The 17,931-nt window shown below is 40.6% G+C and overlaps 1 protein-coding gene across 1 annotated transcript; it reads left to right on the top strand.

The window, feature by feature from the left end:
* The first annotated feature begins 4,790 nt into the window (after positions 1-4,790).
* Positions 4,791-17,076, top strand: LOC109484739 (tetratricopeptide repeat protein 23-like). Its single transcript, XM_019788100.1, has 13 exons — positions 4,791-4,934; positions 8,911-9,089; positions 9,789-9,963; positions 10,467-10,590; positions 11,852-12,008; positions 12,559-12,684; positions 12,844-12,895; positions 13,267-13,341; positions 13,815-13,983; positions 14,433-14,560; positions 15,015-15,164; positions 15,617-15,699; positions 16,874-17,076. Exons 2-13 carry the CDS (start codon positions 8,923-8,925, stop codon positions 16,983-16,985), a joined length of 1,518 nt encoding a protein of 505 aa, XP_019643659.1. The 5' UTR covers positions 4,791-4,934; positions 8,911-8,922; the 3' UTR covers positions 16,986-17,076.
* Positions 17,077-17,931: the final 855 nt, after the last annotated feature.

The following is a 17,931-nucleotide window of genomic DNA, read 5'->3' as shown; positions in this document are numbered from 1 at the left end:
TGGGCAATCGAAGAAGGCCATCTGAGGGCCTGACGGGGACATGGGCTGGGGTTGACCTGGGGTGGTGCTGCTGTGGTCTGGGCCATGGGGCGGCCCCGCGGGTTTACTGGCTGGGTTACCTATTGTGGAGGACCTGGAAAATGTACAATTGATGTCATGTGGTGACAATCAAGTTGTGGTTTCTTACATTTGCAGATGAGGTTCAGCACAGCTTATTTAGGTACAAAATTTGCTTGCATGTTCCTCTATGTAGTCTCACAAACACACACACAGAATAGACTTTTTTGCACAAAATTTCTCCTTGTGAAGCAAAATGTACATGTGGTGAGATGCCTTTCTCTTTCTGACGATCTCAAGCTGTGGTTTCCAACATTTGCAGCTTGGAATCAGCGCTGCTTATGTTCAAAAATAGCTCCTTGTATCAAGCGAAGTAGTAGAAGTGTTGTTACCTCCGGGGAAGGAGACATCCTTCCGCGAGGAGGTTTTACTATTGTTCGAAACATTTCTGTCAGCAGCTGTTTCTCGCGATCGGCTGGACGGATTGGTCTGTTGTTCGGTGTACGTATTGCTATTGGGCTGCAGATGATGCAGAACGTTTTTGTTTAATTGTATATGTGTTTATGGGCGTCGAAATAAAAGGTTTTTAAGTGCTCCGGACACCCCCGCCATGCTGAAAATGGAATTTACCATGTTGTTAAGGAATGGGGAGGTTTCAGTTTTGGGTCTTACCATTTAAAAGGGGTCAAACAGAGGGGTGTCTGCTTCCGATATGTATTTTGAAATATTATCGCAGTTGTATCTCGCGTTGGGGTAGACTGGACTCGGTGTATGTTCTTCTAATGGGCTGTAGATGGTGCAGGTTTTTTTGTTTTTATTGTATATGTGTTTTGGGGCGTAAAAATCTGAAAATGATCGCGCGCGGCGCTGGGCTGGCTGCCAGCGCAACTTCCGGGTGGGACAATGGGTCAGGGGTCAACGCCCTCTTGCGCAATCTTGGATGTTTTCGGCGTATAGTACGACTTCTTAACTTACAAATACCGTGGTATACTGTCTCAGACGTTCTTGACATGCATTTTTACCGTGGGTACATGGTATGGGCTGCAGATGAAAATGTTGACCAGTCCTGTATTAACACAACCAGGAACGCTAAATCTAACACATAAAATTCAACACCATCAACTATACAGAACAAACAACATGGAAAAATATACAATAAAAAGCCCGGAGGTATAAAATCTCAGATTTTACTTGTTCTTTTTGAAATCATTCTACTTTCAACTTTGGGAAAATTTGATCAGACTTTCAAGAGGCATCATTTGGGTACAATTTTATATGGAGGATAGAAAGGGCTGGAGGAAAAGGGTACGTAATGAACATCCATCTCACTGCCAGATGATGATGATGAATTTTACAGAGGCCAAAACCTGCTGATCGATATGGATTGTCCTGGTAGGACATATATGGGGAGAGAGGACTGTTATGGAACATCGCTGGTAAGGCATGTAAAACATATTTCATCAGAAATAAGTTTTGTGATACATGGAAAACTTTACCAAATTCTTATTGCATGTAATATCAATTCTAGTTGTTCCTTTTTTTTTCTGATTTTGGGCAAAACTGTAAATGTTCATATCTTGAATGGTAAAGAAATCTGTGTTAATTAAGGCTATTACTAATGCACACAACAACAACTATTGTACTGTAATAAACTAATACACCACATCAGACCACCCTTTGCACAGCAAACCACTCCAGAGTCTAGGGTTAAACACTCCATCTGTAATTCCTAATGGTTATGAAAGACAACACCCTGTTATAACAACCAAGTCAGAAATAACCTAGTAGTTTCCTGTGGAATCTATGACTTTTCATGACCTTCTAATCAAAACAGACAGTGGAAAACCACACAGAGGCAGTCATTAGATAGTAATTATATAATAGATACAGCTATTAATAATATCATTGTGCTAGAAAACACAGTTAGGAGATAGATGAAACAGAAAAGACCAACTCATTGAAGGAGAAAAGCAACAAAAAACAGCAGAAAGAAAGCCCAACTTTTTGAAGTTATTCCACCAAGCACGCCAATACTCCTTCTGCTTTTCCATGTTTCACTGTGAGAGAGTGACGACGCTCGCATTACCATATATGCAATCTCTGATATCAACTCATCCCAGGGGCTATTTTTACCATGATGGCATCTCTCCTGGAACAAGTACATGCAATTGCATCACGATTTGTGGGTAATACACACTGGTTAAGACATGTTTGTATGTTAATAATAGCTGTACCCGTTTGCAGGTTAACTGCACTCTGTTTGGTACAGAAATATGACCCCACTCAGTCTCCATATGCAAAATGTCAGCTCTTAAAACTTAACTTTCAACCTCTCTCATATTTTATTTAGGCCGGATCTCTTTTAAATTTCATGTTAAAAACATTCTGTAGTAATAATAATAAAATAACTTACTGAATCTTAATATGACCAGAAACAAAATACTTACGTCTAGTAAAAAGGAAAGATATAAATGTGTCCGTTAAGTTGGTCAGAAACTCCCTTCTTTGCTACAGCAACTTGGCAGGTTGGGGTTAGAATGTGCCCGGCTAGGGTCTAAATTTAACTGGCTTCTAGCAGGCAGGGCTCGAAATTCATTTTTGGGAACAGGTGCACTACTGGTGCACCCAACCTGAAAAATTGGGTGCACAAAAATTTTTTGGGGGTGCACCATATAAGATAAAATTAGTATAAATTAGACTATAATGTCAAGTTTGTCAACAAAAACTAATTATGTTTCATTTTTCTGACACTTACACATGTAGATGTTAAGAATATGTTGTGTTCATACATTTAACAACTTAACATATGTTAAACCTATGAATTATTTGAGTGCATCAGTGCATCCAAAGAAAAGAATCGGGTGCACAGCTCCAATTTTGGGTGCACATGTGCCTAGTAATATTTCGAGCCCGGAGCAGGGCATACCACGATATATCATTACTTGGAGGGACTCCAAGCTTTCTAGAGGATATCAACTTTCAAAACATCCGGTCATACTAGGAGTTCGTTTCTCTGTAAATAGTTCTCGTAAACCCCCATGCTTTAGTTTGATTTTGTGCTTGTATTTTCAAAACAGATGATTGCTACAGGCAAATATATTACTAGTACTAGTATATCAGGGGTTTTTCTAGAAAAATTTTGCATGAGGGAGCAATATCACGGCGAGGGAGCGAAGCGACCGAGGGGGGGTTGGTGTGAAGCCTTTGAAAATTTGAAGTTGAAATGGGACATTTTGAGGCTACTTGAGGGGGGAAATTTGATTACTCTCAACCTCAATGCACATTTCCCAAATTTCTATTCATGCATTGCATATTTCACTTTTAAAATATAAGTACAATCAACAGTACACACAATCTGCAAATCACCCTTTATACACTTACACAATTAAGTGATCAATGTTTCTAGTAGCTCCAGATGACAACATTGGGTTTGCCACAAGCTGAAACCTTTCCCATGGCACAATTGCAACACATTCATCCAAGCTGCTACAAACTCAGGTCTCATATTTCACTTCAGAGCCTGTTCTATAGTATGCAAATGAAGGAGGTCTAGCTACATGTTTTTAAGCAAGTTTTCAATGAACATTGTTTATTCCATTCAAACTTTTACTACTAGAGCTAAATTTTCAACTTTGTTGTAAGATTTTGGAATTTTTATGAGAGTAACATAGTTTGTAATGCTAGAATGTATTGTTGTGTAGTGTTGTTTTTGTATTTTTACTGGAAAAAGATGATTTTGAAAAAGACTTATGCTTCAATCTGAAAATTGATATGAGGGCGCTGGTTTGTTACATGAGGGCGCTGCGCCCTTGTTCCCCTGTTCAGAAAAACCCCTGTATATGATGATTATCTATAATTGCATTGCCTTATAATTCTAATGAGACCTTAGACTTAGCTTCCCTTGTTATCATAGGCATCACTTACGTAATGACGTAGGAATGACGTAAATCTGTTTTTTTTCTCTTGTCCTCTAAATTCTAGTCCTTTGAAATCAGGACGATGAAGGTCAGAATACAGATGTTTACGACAAGCTATAAAAATTCTTTAGCAACAGGCTAGTTACCTAGGATACATATAGGTAACGTTATATTTCGTAGCGACGACACTAAAACATCAGCTTGAATCTATGCTCACGAAAACCAAGGCAAACTGTGTGTATATACTCCACTTTGGAACAGAAAAAGTCTACTCAAAACGTACATGTACGTTCAAAAATACCGTCTTCGTATCAAATATCGTGGTACCGGTACACAAAAACAACAGTGTAGGCGGCAAAATGATCCATACTCACATGCCCTTGACGCAGTTTTTGCCCAACAGCTGTCGCTGACTATAAAACCTTCGCTATCTATTTTCCATGCGGCAAATCGTTTGATTTTTGGAAATTCTGAGGGAAAAACACGCTTCATGTGCGTTTGACATCCGATCCCGCCATTTTTTTCAGTAGGGGAACGTACACTAATCTACATATAGTGGGTTGAAAAAAGGATTGTACGTTGCTAAAAATACAATATTATATGTCGTATAAAGAGGTCTAAAATATATGATTTTGATATATAATCTGACGTTAATATTCTTCCTTGCTACGAAGAATTTCTAATACGCAAAAAGCTGATTATACATAGTCAAAGATACTAGTAATGGATTGTCACTAAAGCATGAGATGCCCTGGACACGAGATTTGTGTCAAAGTGCAAAGTTGAAAGTTGAGTTCTCTTTACTATGTAATACAGCGTACCCTGGTGACGAGCCGAGCAGTTGTCATAGTTGATGTTTGGACGCTAGACACAGATACAGATGCACCATTTTCCCTACAAATCGTTAAATAAAGCAGCTTGAAGCCCAAATCTTGTGATAGGACAGTACACAAACATAAGGTAAGTTGTGTAAGACTGTTTTGGGTTGCTGACCATAGTCATAAATGGTGTCGTTCTTTTTTTGTGAGGAATAATCTTTTTCTCGGGGAGGGGGGCGGTTGATATTTTGTTTGTGATATTTGGCTGGTCAATTATACAAACAATATAACGTAATTTCACTGAAAAATTTTGAAAATGAAATGTAAATTTTCCTACCTGAACCTTAAACTTATGGCATCAGATATTTGAGTAAAGTTATATTGTTATTAACGGGGGGTGCCCTAATTCCGACCTATGTTCCATGCAAACGCACAGACCTTTGGTAATAGTTTATCTGACCAAAAACCCGCGCAACATGAGACATAATATTGACAGATAAAGATTACAACGATTAAAGCTGTACAGCTGTCACAGTGCACGGGGAGATCGGGTTGTCAACTGGTTGTTAACAGAAAGATATCATACATGTGTCGGGTTTTTAGTACTGATAATCCCTACATTAGAACCGACGAAAGGCCAAAAATCGGGCCGAATCAATGGAGTCCGCCCATTAGTTTCCCGGCCGTTTTCCGACACATACACGACGAACGTCGGCCACGTATCGGTTTCCCCCATAGGTCACCAGAGGTCATAATATGCGTTACATCCTGATTACCCAAATAAATGTAGCATAGGTTAGTCATATGAATTAGGCATTCGATTCAATTTTTTTTTTGCTTGTTGATTACTATTAAAATAAGCTTTGCCTAAATACAAAATACAGTCAACTGATATCGATGATAATGAAGACCATTGAAATGGACACTTTTGAAACACTTGAAAACTTTTAGCCTGATTAAAATTACGGTTGCCGGCCGCCCTGCGGGAAGGGGCCACTAAAGCTGCGGACGGCAGTGTTTGCGTTACACAGACTAGAAAACTTTAGGTTGACCAAGTTTACCGCCTTCTTCGCAGATTGGTGTGGCGGCGCCATTGTTTTTGGGGTGGGCCGCTGATCAACACGAGTATCGCCGCCCAACAAACTCCCTCCGCGGGCAAACTCCCTCCGCGGGCAAACTCCCTCCGCGGCCAAAACCCGCATCGATCAGCTTCCCCCAACCCCCGAAAAAAATAATAGCCGCCGCCGCACTGGTCTGCAAAGAAAGCCAAGAAGCAGCACAGATTTCAGGATATTATTTGTAGAAATTCGTATTAAGCGTCACTTTTTACCTCAAAGCGTCATTGAACTGCTTTAGTGGCGGTGGCTTTCAAGAATATCAGATTACACCGAAGGGCGGTGACGCAGAGCAAACCAGCACTGCAGCAGCTCTGTAAACGGCAGATCGACACAAAAACGAACCTACCTTGCCTGGTCTGTTAAACATCATTCTTCCACTGCCTCACGGACCCTGCACAAGTCTTCCCACACAGTTGTCGCCTTCGCTAACTATAACTAGGCTACTGTGCGTTCTTTGGCACTTATTTTTTATGCTACATAATGATACTCGATAGACAAATAATACTATTATATTTCTTTTTCAGGAAACAGCATGCTGTATCGAGAGCCGACCGAAGCAAAAACAATACACACTACCTGATTGGAGATAGCACAAAAAGAGCTGCAGGGCGGCTGATGCAAGGACTAGCCCTACAAGCCTTAATACGTTGTTGTTGTTGTTGTTTTTTTCACATACATTTGCAACAGCTGCCTGTGTCCCACGTGTAGTGCATTGTTAATCAAATCAAATCAAACTGTAAGGTTACCCTGTAAAAGTACAAACAACACTTGGGAGAGATAATCCCTTTGTCGGTGTGATAGAAATTTCTCGTAATTTATAATTGATAAGTATAAAAAAATTCATTCAGAGGAAAGGCATAAAAAAGAGATATTAATTAAAAAAAAGGAGGAGGGAAAAAAAGATATAAAGAAAAGATCTGTGTCGGGATACGATCCTACGACCTCTGGATCTCGCAATATTCACCAATGTTCTTGCAATCATCCCGCTGAGCCATGGCGAACTCCGTACTTTGCTTGTGCAAATATTACACTATTGACGTGGCGGTTCGAGTTTCTTCAAAGGAAATGGAAAGTAACAAATGTTTGAAATTCACCTATGTCGTATAATAGTTACTATTTATTCCTGAGGTTAATCTTGTACGCCATATGCGACGTTTATCATGTCATTCTGTATTGCGCTTTGTTCTTCAAGTTGAACACGGCGACCGTCATTTGTAGCGCGCGCGCGAGTGGCTCAGTCGGTAGAGTCGCTGCCTCCTTGCCTTGCTTTGCGATACGTGGCTGCCAGAACGGCGCCAGTTCGAATCCCATGCTATGCTATTATTGTCATGATTGATATTGTGTGATTGACTTATGTTCCAGTTTCTTGTACATGTTTCAGGAGTCCTAAAGACGGACCTACCATAGAAATCGTTGTATTGTGTTCATAAGTCATCATTGCCACATGCCGTATACGTATGGCGGTGGCTCGTAGTCCGTGCGTTCGTGCCCAGCTTCATTGTATCGACTTTTTATTTTGCACACGACCATTGAATTGAATAATTCTCACATATAAATGTAAGAATCATTTAACAAACTCAACTAAACCTTTAATCCTGCAGATTGCACTTTTGAAAATGAAGACGTGTAATTACATATATTAAATGTACAATTGTGACGTTACAACAAGAATATATGCCACTTACAAGGGGATTTCAGTAAAATTGGAATGAAAATAGGGAAAAAAACACTCTCCGAATATATGATGATCCTGTGGGGAAAATTAGTAGTACAACTTGTAGTTGCAAAGGGTAGAATGTCCCCAACCCATTCATTCAGAACTGCGTAGTAATATATTCGTCAGGACGGTCATGTGACCTTCCCATGGTGACACGTGAGTCGATGTGTCAATCTTGACTGTCGCCATGGCAATATCCAAGCCGGGAAACCCCCTCTGCCAGCGGTTTGTTACTTGTTGCCTAGGCGACCGGCGACGGGATCCTGTGGGAGAAAGTACCCGTTGTAAATCCGATACATATTGTCGGAAAACGATCGGCTTTGTATCCGAAATTCAGAACCCATCGGAAAAGAGCCGTTGAACGGTCAGGAAATGTACATTTGAAGACACTTTGCCGATAATAACCCGTTCAACGCGACGTCGTGAGAGAACGCCGCTCATAACACGTCACTTCTACAGACGCAGTTGAGAATACTTTTCTGATATGTAAATAGCAGAAACCCGACCTCCCCGTGCACTGTGTGTGTATTTCACTTCAGTGTAGCGGCTTGCACCCAAGCGTAATGGTTCGCGAAACGCACGGCAGGTTTTCGGTCATTTTGCCGGTGGAACGTTCTATCGCAATAGGGGTGCCCTAATTCCGACCTAGTGTTTAACACAGGTCGATCTGAGAAGAGAGTTTAGAGATTATAATACACAAATTATGACTAAAACTATCTACAACTGCTTTTCTGTCCCAAACAAGTCCTCTTTTTACTATTACGCGACTTGCTCCAAAGTGGCTGTTTGAAAAGCAAAACCTGCATTTTTGACACGCTCGTCAACCCGCGAACAAGCGTCGAATTCACACAGATTTTTCACTCGTCTGTTGTAGGAGTGTACGAACTACAACAAACTTTGTGAGATTACCGGTATCAACACAAAAACTTTGTCCATTCTTGTGGTTATTTTTAGGCACGTGCTCCCATGCATAACGCCGCAACAAGGATTTTTCAAACTAGTTCGGTATTAGGGATGGGTCGGAATTAGGGCACTCCCCGTTAATTCTTGAGGCAGGTCAAATAAATATAGAAATAAATTTTGTGATTCTAAGGAATATCTTGATCTTGAAAAGTTACAGTGCAACACCCCTCTGTTGGAGTAAGACGCAAAGGGGGGAGAATTTGATGAATAACAGAATATCAATTACATATTGTAATGACATTTTCACCACATTTAAAGTATATAAAATGAATAAATAAACTATCAGACAAAAAATAACAGTTTAACTGTGTTCCCCACAGAATCGTTCAGCCATGGCAGATTTCGATGATTTCCCAATGAGTGACCCTGAGCCAGAAGAACCACCAGTCGTGTCGACACCTGCACCTGTTATACCCATAGTGGACATCCCTACTGCAGAACCCCCTCCCTCACCCTCGCAACATGGAGACGACCAATCAACAGCCAGGGACTCACCTAGGTAAGGCTCAGAAGCCTTTCATGAGGGTCTGAATGGAGAGTGGGGTAATGCTTTATAACCAAATATACTTATATGCTGCAAATTGCAACAAAAAAAATATTGGGAAAAACAGTACTAATGTCATAGAATGCCAAAATCAATTCCAAAGGAAAAAAGAAAATGTGAAGAAATGAAAATGTAGAGTCTATTATTTGCCAAATCAATGCGGCCTTACGAAAAAGAGCATGTCGGGTTTCCTACAGACATTCTTGACCATAAAGATTTGATGCCTAATTTTTGTAGCCTGGTTGCCAAACCTATTATAGCTCCTGAGTCCTACAATCAATCAATCAATCATCCGCGGGCTTCAGGGTAGAAGCATGGCGGCCGTAGACAACCTACAGCCTCTCCGCAAATAGGCTATAGGACTCAGGAGCTATAATAGGTTTGGTAACCAGGCTATAATTTTTGAGTTCCATCACTGATTTGTTGTGAAATCTCTAGTGAGGAGGAAACAGAGACAGGGCAGTCTGAGGTGGACTCTGAGAGACCCCGAGCTGATAACAAATTATGTTAAATTATGAAGACTATTATCAATCATCCGCAGGCGTCATGGTCTCAGATGCATAGCGGCCACAGTCATGCACAGGTCCAGCCAGGTTGATTATTATGGTTACCTATTTTTAGGTCCAATACACTGATTTCTTGTACAATCTCCAGTGAGGAGGAAACAGAGACAGGGCAGTCGGAGGTGGACTCTGAGAGACCCCCGAGCACCCGCCGCAAAACCAGACGTAAGAAGAAACGTCTGGTGAATGGGGTGGACATGACGCCTCCGTCGGAGCTGCTCAGGAAGGCGGAGAGGAGGGCCAAGAAGTACCGGGGGGACAAAAAGGTTTGTTTGTTTGTCTGTTTGTTTGTTTGATTAGGACCTCCATTAGTGCGACAATTCACACAGTCTTTTCTTCCTGGAGTCCTGGTGATGATGTAAATCATTGTGTGCCGGATACCAAGAAGGTTAAACCTCCTTGCTGATACATACAAGACGGGGATTTGCCAGGCCTCCATCCGGGTGATTTGGTATGGATGGTTTGGATGGATCCTAATCTCATGTACACATGTATGTTCACCTTCTACCTACTACAGGTATACAAGATGATAACTGCATTTTTTTGTTGGAGAATATGGTTTTAGGTTGAAAGATATACATTGTGGTCTACTCATATGTTTTAAACACAAAGTTATACACATGTTTTCAATACCTGGTAGAACCATATAAATGTACCAGGATCTTGTCTGTCACTAATTTAGTCATTGTAAAATGGTGATTTAATCATGTTCACCAGATGAGTGTATGGCAGAGTTAGTCAGATGTATGGCTGATATTGTTTATTGCAGGTAGATGAGTGTATAGCAGAGTTAGTCAGATGTACGGCCCTGTCCAGAGTTGTGTATGGAGATGGTGACTGGAGACTGGCAGAGGCTCACACCAACCTGGCAGCCGGCTATCTGGAACTCAGGGGTAGGTACTAAGGCCACACCAATTTAATTTCTTGGTTAACGGATTTTTCTAGAAAAATAATAGAACGGGCGGGCGAAAAAAAAATAAAAATAAAAACAAGCCTAGGCATCCTATTATGGCCCAAAATGGTACAATAGGAGCCATGAAGGCAACACACCAGGCTGGTTCAATATTTAAACAATGAATTTTGAACTTTTAATGATACCATTGCATTGAAAGATGGAATAACTGTAACAACTAGGATGAAAACGTCTGTTTTCAACTGTTCAGGGCAAAATATGAGCATTTTGCAGTTGATTCTGGATTTTTATTTTTATTTGTAAATCAGAAAAAAATGAAGCGGCGAATCCGTTAACCAAGAAATTAAAATGGTGTGGCCTAATATTGTGCTCTGAGAGCAGGGGTAAGAGTAATGGTCAAAGAGTTCAAACTTGTGTAAACTGAACTACTTTGTTCTTCAAATACAAATGCTGTCTAGCCTGGGAGCCATCTGTGTTTTTTTCGGGGTATGACAAGGAGCTCTGTTGCAAAATGGATGGTACCCAGGCTGAATGCTGTCTTGGCTTTTGTTCAAAATTAAATGTTTTCAAAATTTCTTTGTCATGATTCTCAGGATAGCCCACTCATATCTAGACCCACGCAAATCTACATTCTTGGATAGGCAGAGACTATTCAGAACTGTGCCTGATCCTAACCCTAACCCGTTCAGGCATATGGATAGGCATGTAGCACAGACCTATGCTATAGATTAGGGCTGCGTACCTAAACGTAACATCAGGTACAGGTACAGGTACCGGTACAGAGGTTTAGGTACAGGTCCGGACCTGTACCTGAACAATTTGACAAATTAACACGTGTTCTTCACGGAGGCTTACGCGGCAAAATACAGACACAACACAAAAGCAACAAAGGCCTCTGACCTGATTTGAGTTTGTTGACCAATCACAACCCTGGATCAGCCACACTCTCGCAATGTCTAGTGAGACTGAGGATCTCAAATCAATCGACGGTGTTAAACTGTTAACGTCTTTTCCAGTGCTAATTTTTCGTCTTAGTGGTAGGATTTACCTATCTTTAGTCATATACATGGTGTAAACTAGCTAGCTATTTCGGTATATACTCGTTACTTCATGATCCGGTATTTTGGACCTGTACCGAAACGATTTTTACGGTATTGGACCGGTACAGTGTACCGGTCCGCAGCCCTACTATAGATGCAGCAGATATCAATGATCAACCCTGCCCCTACTGTCTGTCCCAGGCTTGGCTCCCCAGGCCCAACAGCATGCAGAGACGGCACGTTCTATCCTGCTGGGAGGGGTGCACACTTCTCACTCCAGCGAGACCAAAGCTCGGATCCTGGAGGTCCTGGTCAACATGCACCTCATCCTGGGCAGGGCTCTCACTTCTCAGAAAAAGTATCCTTTTACTGCCGAGGGCTACACAACATGATGACAAGATTACAGTCTACACTGATGTTGGTACTTGTAAGCATGTCGGTAGAACGTACTGCGCCTGCGCGAAACCCTGATTTTTCACAGTTTTCACTGGATGTTTTGTCAACATTGCATCAGAATTTTGCCTGTTGCAGACAATATCTTTTCCAACATAACATTTCAAAACCATACACGGGTGTCATCCTCAAAGTGCTATGCACAATACATTACAGGTTTTGCAAATGTGCAGTATGTTCTGCTGACGTGCTCTCCATAGTCACCGCTGGTCTCTCTTGTTGCTGGCAATGGCTACTGTGTAATACTAATAATGTGGAAGACAGAAAATTCTCAACACGAGGGCTTAGATGAAAGCACTATAGAGCACAGATTGAAATGATCATAACAAATTTTTTAAGTGGGAAATGTGTAATGTAAGTTATGCATATGGGATCCAGTATTTTCTAATGTATTAAAGATTGAAGCTGTAGACTTCTTGAGATTTTCTTTACCCTTTCCTTAACTTGAGTGTAAGATTTCGTGAGGCCGAGCACTCCTTAAACAGAGCGTCTAAGGTGTGTGAGGAGAGACTGAAGGTACCCGGCCTCAACAGACTGGAACAGGCAGACCTGGAGACTAGGGTGGCCATCGCTCAGGGAAAGTAAGTTCATGTCAGTCATTTCATTATGTTTACCAAAGGAAAACATATGGTTTTTGCTCTGTTTCCAGTTTAGCACTGCCTTTTCTCCTTTATACATGTACAAAATGTATTGAGGTTAGAAATTTCGTTTTAAATTGTAAAACATGGTTTTCTTTCTAGACTGTACCTTGCTGACAAGAATCCTTCAAAAGCAGCAAGATTCATGGAAAAGGTAACGAAACATTTATCTTTATCTTCTTGGTAATATTTAATTCTGAACGTTTGTCTAAATACTCAGAGTTTCTGAATAGTACTGCTCAGTAATTGTCAAGATATCAACAAGTCCTTGCATTGAGTAATCTTCAAATTTATTTCAAAACACCAAAAGCAAACCTTGCAGCAGGGATGAGAATCCCTGAATTGAAAGAGTTAAATGCGTACAGAAAAAAAGTTACCATAGGCAAGGCAAAGAAAATTGGAACTGTTGGCTAAGATTTTGTCTAGAAGTACTCCAAATGACATTTTGTTTGTGAATAGTACATCTCAGTTATTGTCAGGATATCAAGTATTTGAAACTGTTAGCTAAGATTTTGTCTTGTTCAGGCTGAAGACCTGATTAAGGAGAACCATGGAGAAGACAGTGTGCAGCTGATTCCTGTGTACCAGGATCTGGGGAGGGTATCCTTGCAAAATGGTATTTCTCATAGCATAGATAGTATGTTTGATCATTATATGATTAACATTTCACTAGAGCCTCAACTTTTATTGTGTTAGTCAGTATAGCTAGGGCAGGCTAATCACTGCATGAATATAGCCATTAAGTTCAGGGCTCAAAAGGAGAAAATAGCTGAAACATTCAAAATGTTCAATTTCATCAGGTAAATCAGTCTGTAACTGTTCATAATTATGTAAAAGACTTCAGAGTTTATGTTCCTGTATTTCTCTTGCTGTAGCAGCTTCTATTGTATCCAGAATCGTGCTTTATCCAGACCCATGCTTAGCCTCAGTTCAGACACGGTTCTGGGTAAGTCTAGAACTGTGTCTAGGATATGTTCTTGGATATGCAGAGACAATCCAGAACAGGGCCTGGTTCTAACCCTAACTAATTCATACTATAGACAGGGATATGATAGCCTTAACCCAGCACCCAGATAGAGCAGAGTAAGGGTGACGACACAGACCATGACAAGGCTGTGGAGTATTTCCTACAGGCTCACTCCATCTCTGGAGCCAGCTACGAGTCAGGGAGTGTGGAGATCGGGAAGACGGCGTACGCACTGGCCATGGCGTACTCAGCTTCAAACATCGCAGAAGGAGAAGGTATACCGAATAGATTATTATTGGACTGAGAAGAGCACTTTAGACTTAATGCTTATAGCCTTCTAGACCTTCTAGTCATGAACATCTGTGAAACTCTCATGACAAGATGGGGTGATCAACATGACTCCAACTGCTGATGTCTGTGTTGTGTTGTGCAACCTCAGCTGAAACATACTAAATCTCCAAGCAGATATTTTGGTGGCTGCAAAGACAGAATCAAATTGGCCATTTGCCAGTTATTTCATTTCACCACCCAAAATAGTAACTCTCTGGCAAATGGATACTGCTTGGCCAATTTGATACTGTCTTTACCTACGTACCTACCTAGTCCCTTGACCTCCTTGTTGTTGAGGGGACAAGTTAGGTGATAGGATGGACAGGTACAGCCACCAAAAGATCTGCTTGGAGATTAGGAACATACTTCTGATGCTTGTGTTGTGTATATACAGCTTCAGCAGAGACGTACCTGGAGGAGTGTGTGGGTATCTACCAGGTGACGTACGGACCTCACCACCCAGAGACACTGAGGGTACAGGACCAGCGATGCAGGCTGCTAGTCAGGATGGGCAAACAGGAGGTCAGCTTTACTGGTGTTTGTGCTCCTTCAATATAGTTTTGTAGTCAGATGTGGTTCTTGTAAAGCTTTTAGACATGTATTATGTATGATATACTAGTATGTGTAGAGCTGTGTACCAGTATACAGTACTGGTTCTGTACTGGAAAAATTGATTAGGTACAGGTCCAAAATACCTAATCCCTAAATGTCAGTACTGTACCTAATTAATTTCACACCAATTATATGCTTATTTGTGACCTAGAAGGTGTAAATAGCTGGTCCTTCATGGGTCTCAAAGTAAGGACTGTGTGTTTTGTGTGACAGACAGACAGTGCTAAGTACCCTGAAAGCTCTGTTGCATATTAGTTACGGTATGCTTCCTTGGGAGTACTGCTTCTTTCAAGGTGAGAGACATTACTTGTTGTGTAAAATAGAAAACTCCAATATCTCATCATCTCCCCCTACACCCTCTCAGGAAGCGCTGGAGGCCCTGCGGTTTAACCTCCGACCCAAGATGTCAGCGTTTGGTGAGTACAGCGAGGAGGTTGCAGAGTCATACCAGCTGAGCGGCACCATCCGACTCACACAAGGCAACATGGAGCCCGCACTCAAGAGCCTCAAGAAGGTACGAGAGGAATCTCTAAGATTTTTCAACAAACTGCCCTGCAGTTCCAGAACAAGGCGCTAGGGAGCCCAAACTCATGTCACTTCTTCCCTAGCTCAAGAGCTATCTACCAACAAAAATTTAATGACCCTAGCATGTCCAGATCATGAGATATCAAAACTGGAAGTTCTGCTGCAGTACCAGCAAAAGCCACTAGGGCGGCCCAAAATCTAACCATTTCTAGATCTCATCAAGACTTACCCACCTACCAAGTTTTATGACATTGCATGTAAAGCTTCTTAAGTTATACTGTTCACAAACAAACAAACAAATGGACAAACAATACTGAAAACATAACCTCCACACTCCCTGTTAGGGAATAGAGATCAAAGACTTATAAAATGGATACTAAGAAAAAGGAGAGTTAGAATTTTAATCCCATTGATTGAAACATTGTTCCAATTCCCCTACAGGCCCACATGATCCAGTCGAACCTGTTTGGTGCCGGGCACAAAAAGGCCAAGGCAACACAGCAGCTCATCGATATGATCACAAAGTAAGTCACTCATCTTCCCTAAGGCTGGGTCACACAGGGCAAAAAATATAATTTGGCCTGTGTCTAATGATGCATGGTGCAACAGATTTTTTGAGTGTGTAAACAAGCCTACCGCTTGCCGCCGCACAGCGATTTTCCTGTGGTGCATCTGAACTAGCTTCCATAGCATGCCAAAAACTGGGGGTTTTGGGGGTCTTCAGGAGCTTTTATGTGCTATTTTCTGATTGCATGTAGACAACATAGCCGGCCTGGTTGAATTACCCATTTTTAAAACTAGGCTAATCAGAAAACAGCTGAAGATCACCAAACCCCCAGTTCTATAAGCCTGCTACGGAGGCTACATCTGTTCTGAACATGCATCTGTATGTGCCACACAAAAATCGACGCATGGCACACTAAAAGAAATCTGTCCTACAGAACGCACCGTGCGGCATTTGACGCTGGTGAAGATTTTTTTGACCCGTGTAAATCTTCCCTAACGCTGGTGTTCTCTATAGCCCTAGGCTGTTCTCTACAGACACTCCTTTCTTTGTATTGACAGAACCAGACTGGGTATAAACTAGTTTGCCTGACAAGTGATTTGATTTGCCAAGAAATACAGAAATGACCGAAACAAAGAGACGCAAATCATAAATATACATTGTACCAGCTCGCACTCTGATGCATTTTTGTATCATGTATGTAGAAGAATGTGTACAGTTTTGTTTATCGCAGCAATTGAAATGATATGAAATTTGTTGTATATTATGTTTGACCCTTACCTCTTCCCTCATGACCTCAAGTAAAAGCAACCTGCAGGCCAGTTTGAGCCTCCTATGAATAAAAATTGGGTAAAAAAAATACTGGCTGCATCATATTCACAGTCACAATCTGTCAGTGGTGAAAATGATTTGAAGTCGTTCTGTGTTTGATGAATTTACAATATTGCAGAACAAAAATCCTACATCCTACAATTTTGCATTATTAAGTTGAGAAGGTTGTAGTATGGACGCTTGTGTATTATTTTGCAGAAAATATTTCCAAATTCCAGAACAAAATTCTGACTCATCTGCAATATTGCAGAGCACTGAAGAAAAGCATTTCAACCACTGTAATTGCAGCTGCAATCAATGGATTTATGGTTAGAAAGTAATTATGTTGTTCTGTGTTTGATGAATGTTTGTGTACCCAACAGCACTCCTTCTGTTGCTGCCAAGCAGACATCTACAGACAGCAAGAAGCCGCACTTCTCAGCTATCGTAGGGAGGAACACTCAGCTTGGCGGGTTCAAGACTGTGTTGTTTTGAGGAGTCATAATGTCATACGTTGTTGTCATAAAAATCTTTATCAGCTTTTGAAGAAACAAAATTAATTAAGTGCAAACAAAACAAAAAATACACAAAAGACGTCCAAGTTTGTTTCCTCACCATGTTGTCTTTCATGAAAAAAAACTTCCAACAGTTACTGTTGCTGAGCCTTTTTTCAGCATAACTTCTGTCATGGAATTGTGGAAATTGATAAGTGTAAAATTTTGTAACATTTCAAAATTCCATTCCAAGATTAGGAAGAAAGAGAATAGGAATTTGCACAGTTGTAAAAAGTAAGTTTGACTGTGTTCACAGAGAATTTATAATGTTCAAAATTAATCTGTAAGACAATCTCAAGACAAAAGCAATAACTAAGAAAGATAAAACATTGTGAGAAATTGTGAAAAGTGAGAAATGTATCTTTTTGCAGCATATGATGGAACTGTGTAGTGTTTGGAAACATTTGTTGTCATTTAATATTTTGATGTAAAATTCAGACTTGTTAATAAGTGTATTAAGGAATAATAAGAAACTTATTAACAAGCTTCCTTTTCTTATAGGAACTATTTAGTATTTGGCATGACGAAACACAATGCAAACAATACTGTGAAAGAAATAAGAGGTAGACTTGGTTCAATTGTATCTGTACATAGCCTTTATTGCTCATCATAAAATAAGTACATAATGCAACATTCAATTAGGTTAAAATAAAAATACATGGCTTTTTCCACAGAGACATTCTAAAAACTATATTAGACATTATCTTGTACATGTAACGTTACTTGTAGTCAGGTGGTATGTTTCGTGTTCAACACTTAGTCTACATACATTATTTATTCCCAGTTCTATCTTGTCTGCATGCATATTTTGTAAATGTTATGAATTTGTCAACTAGACAATACTTAGAACTAGAAAGGTAACATTTGCAAAGCAAATGCATAATGTT

The sequence above is a fragment of the Branchiostoma belcheri genome, unplaced genomic scaffold (assembly GCF_001625305.1).
Source record: "Branchiostoma belcheri isolate BF01 breed outbred unplaced genomic scaffold, Haploidv18h27 scaffold7, whole genome shotgun sequence".
Classification (NCBI taxonomy): domain Eukaryota; kingdom Metazoa; phylum Chordata; class Leptocardii; order Amphioxiformes; family Branchiostomatidae; genus Branchiostoma; species Branchiostoma belcheri.
Note: the sequence above shows the minus strand (reverse complement) of the source record. Positions and strands in the feature narration are given on the sequence as shown.

What these genes read in the sequence shown, in the direction of transcription:
- LOC109484739 (XM_019788100.1), top strand. Translation starts at nt 8,923, where the DNA reads ATGGCAGATTTCGATGATTTCCCAATGAGTGACCCTGAGCCAGAAGAA. An exon ending in ACAGCCAGGGACTCACCTAG is followed by an intron (nt 9,090 to 9,788) that starts GTAAGGCTCAGA and finishes TACAATCTCCAG; the next exon opens with TGAGGAGGAAACAGAGACAG. An exon ending in AGTACCGGGGGGACAAAAAG is followed by an intron (nt 9,964 to 10,466) that starts GTTTGTTTGTTT and finishes TGTTTATTGCAG; the next exon opens with GTAGATGAGTGTATAGCAGA.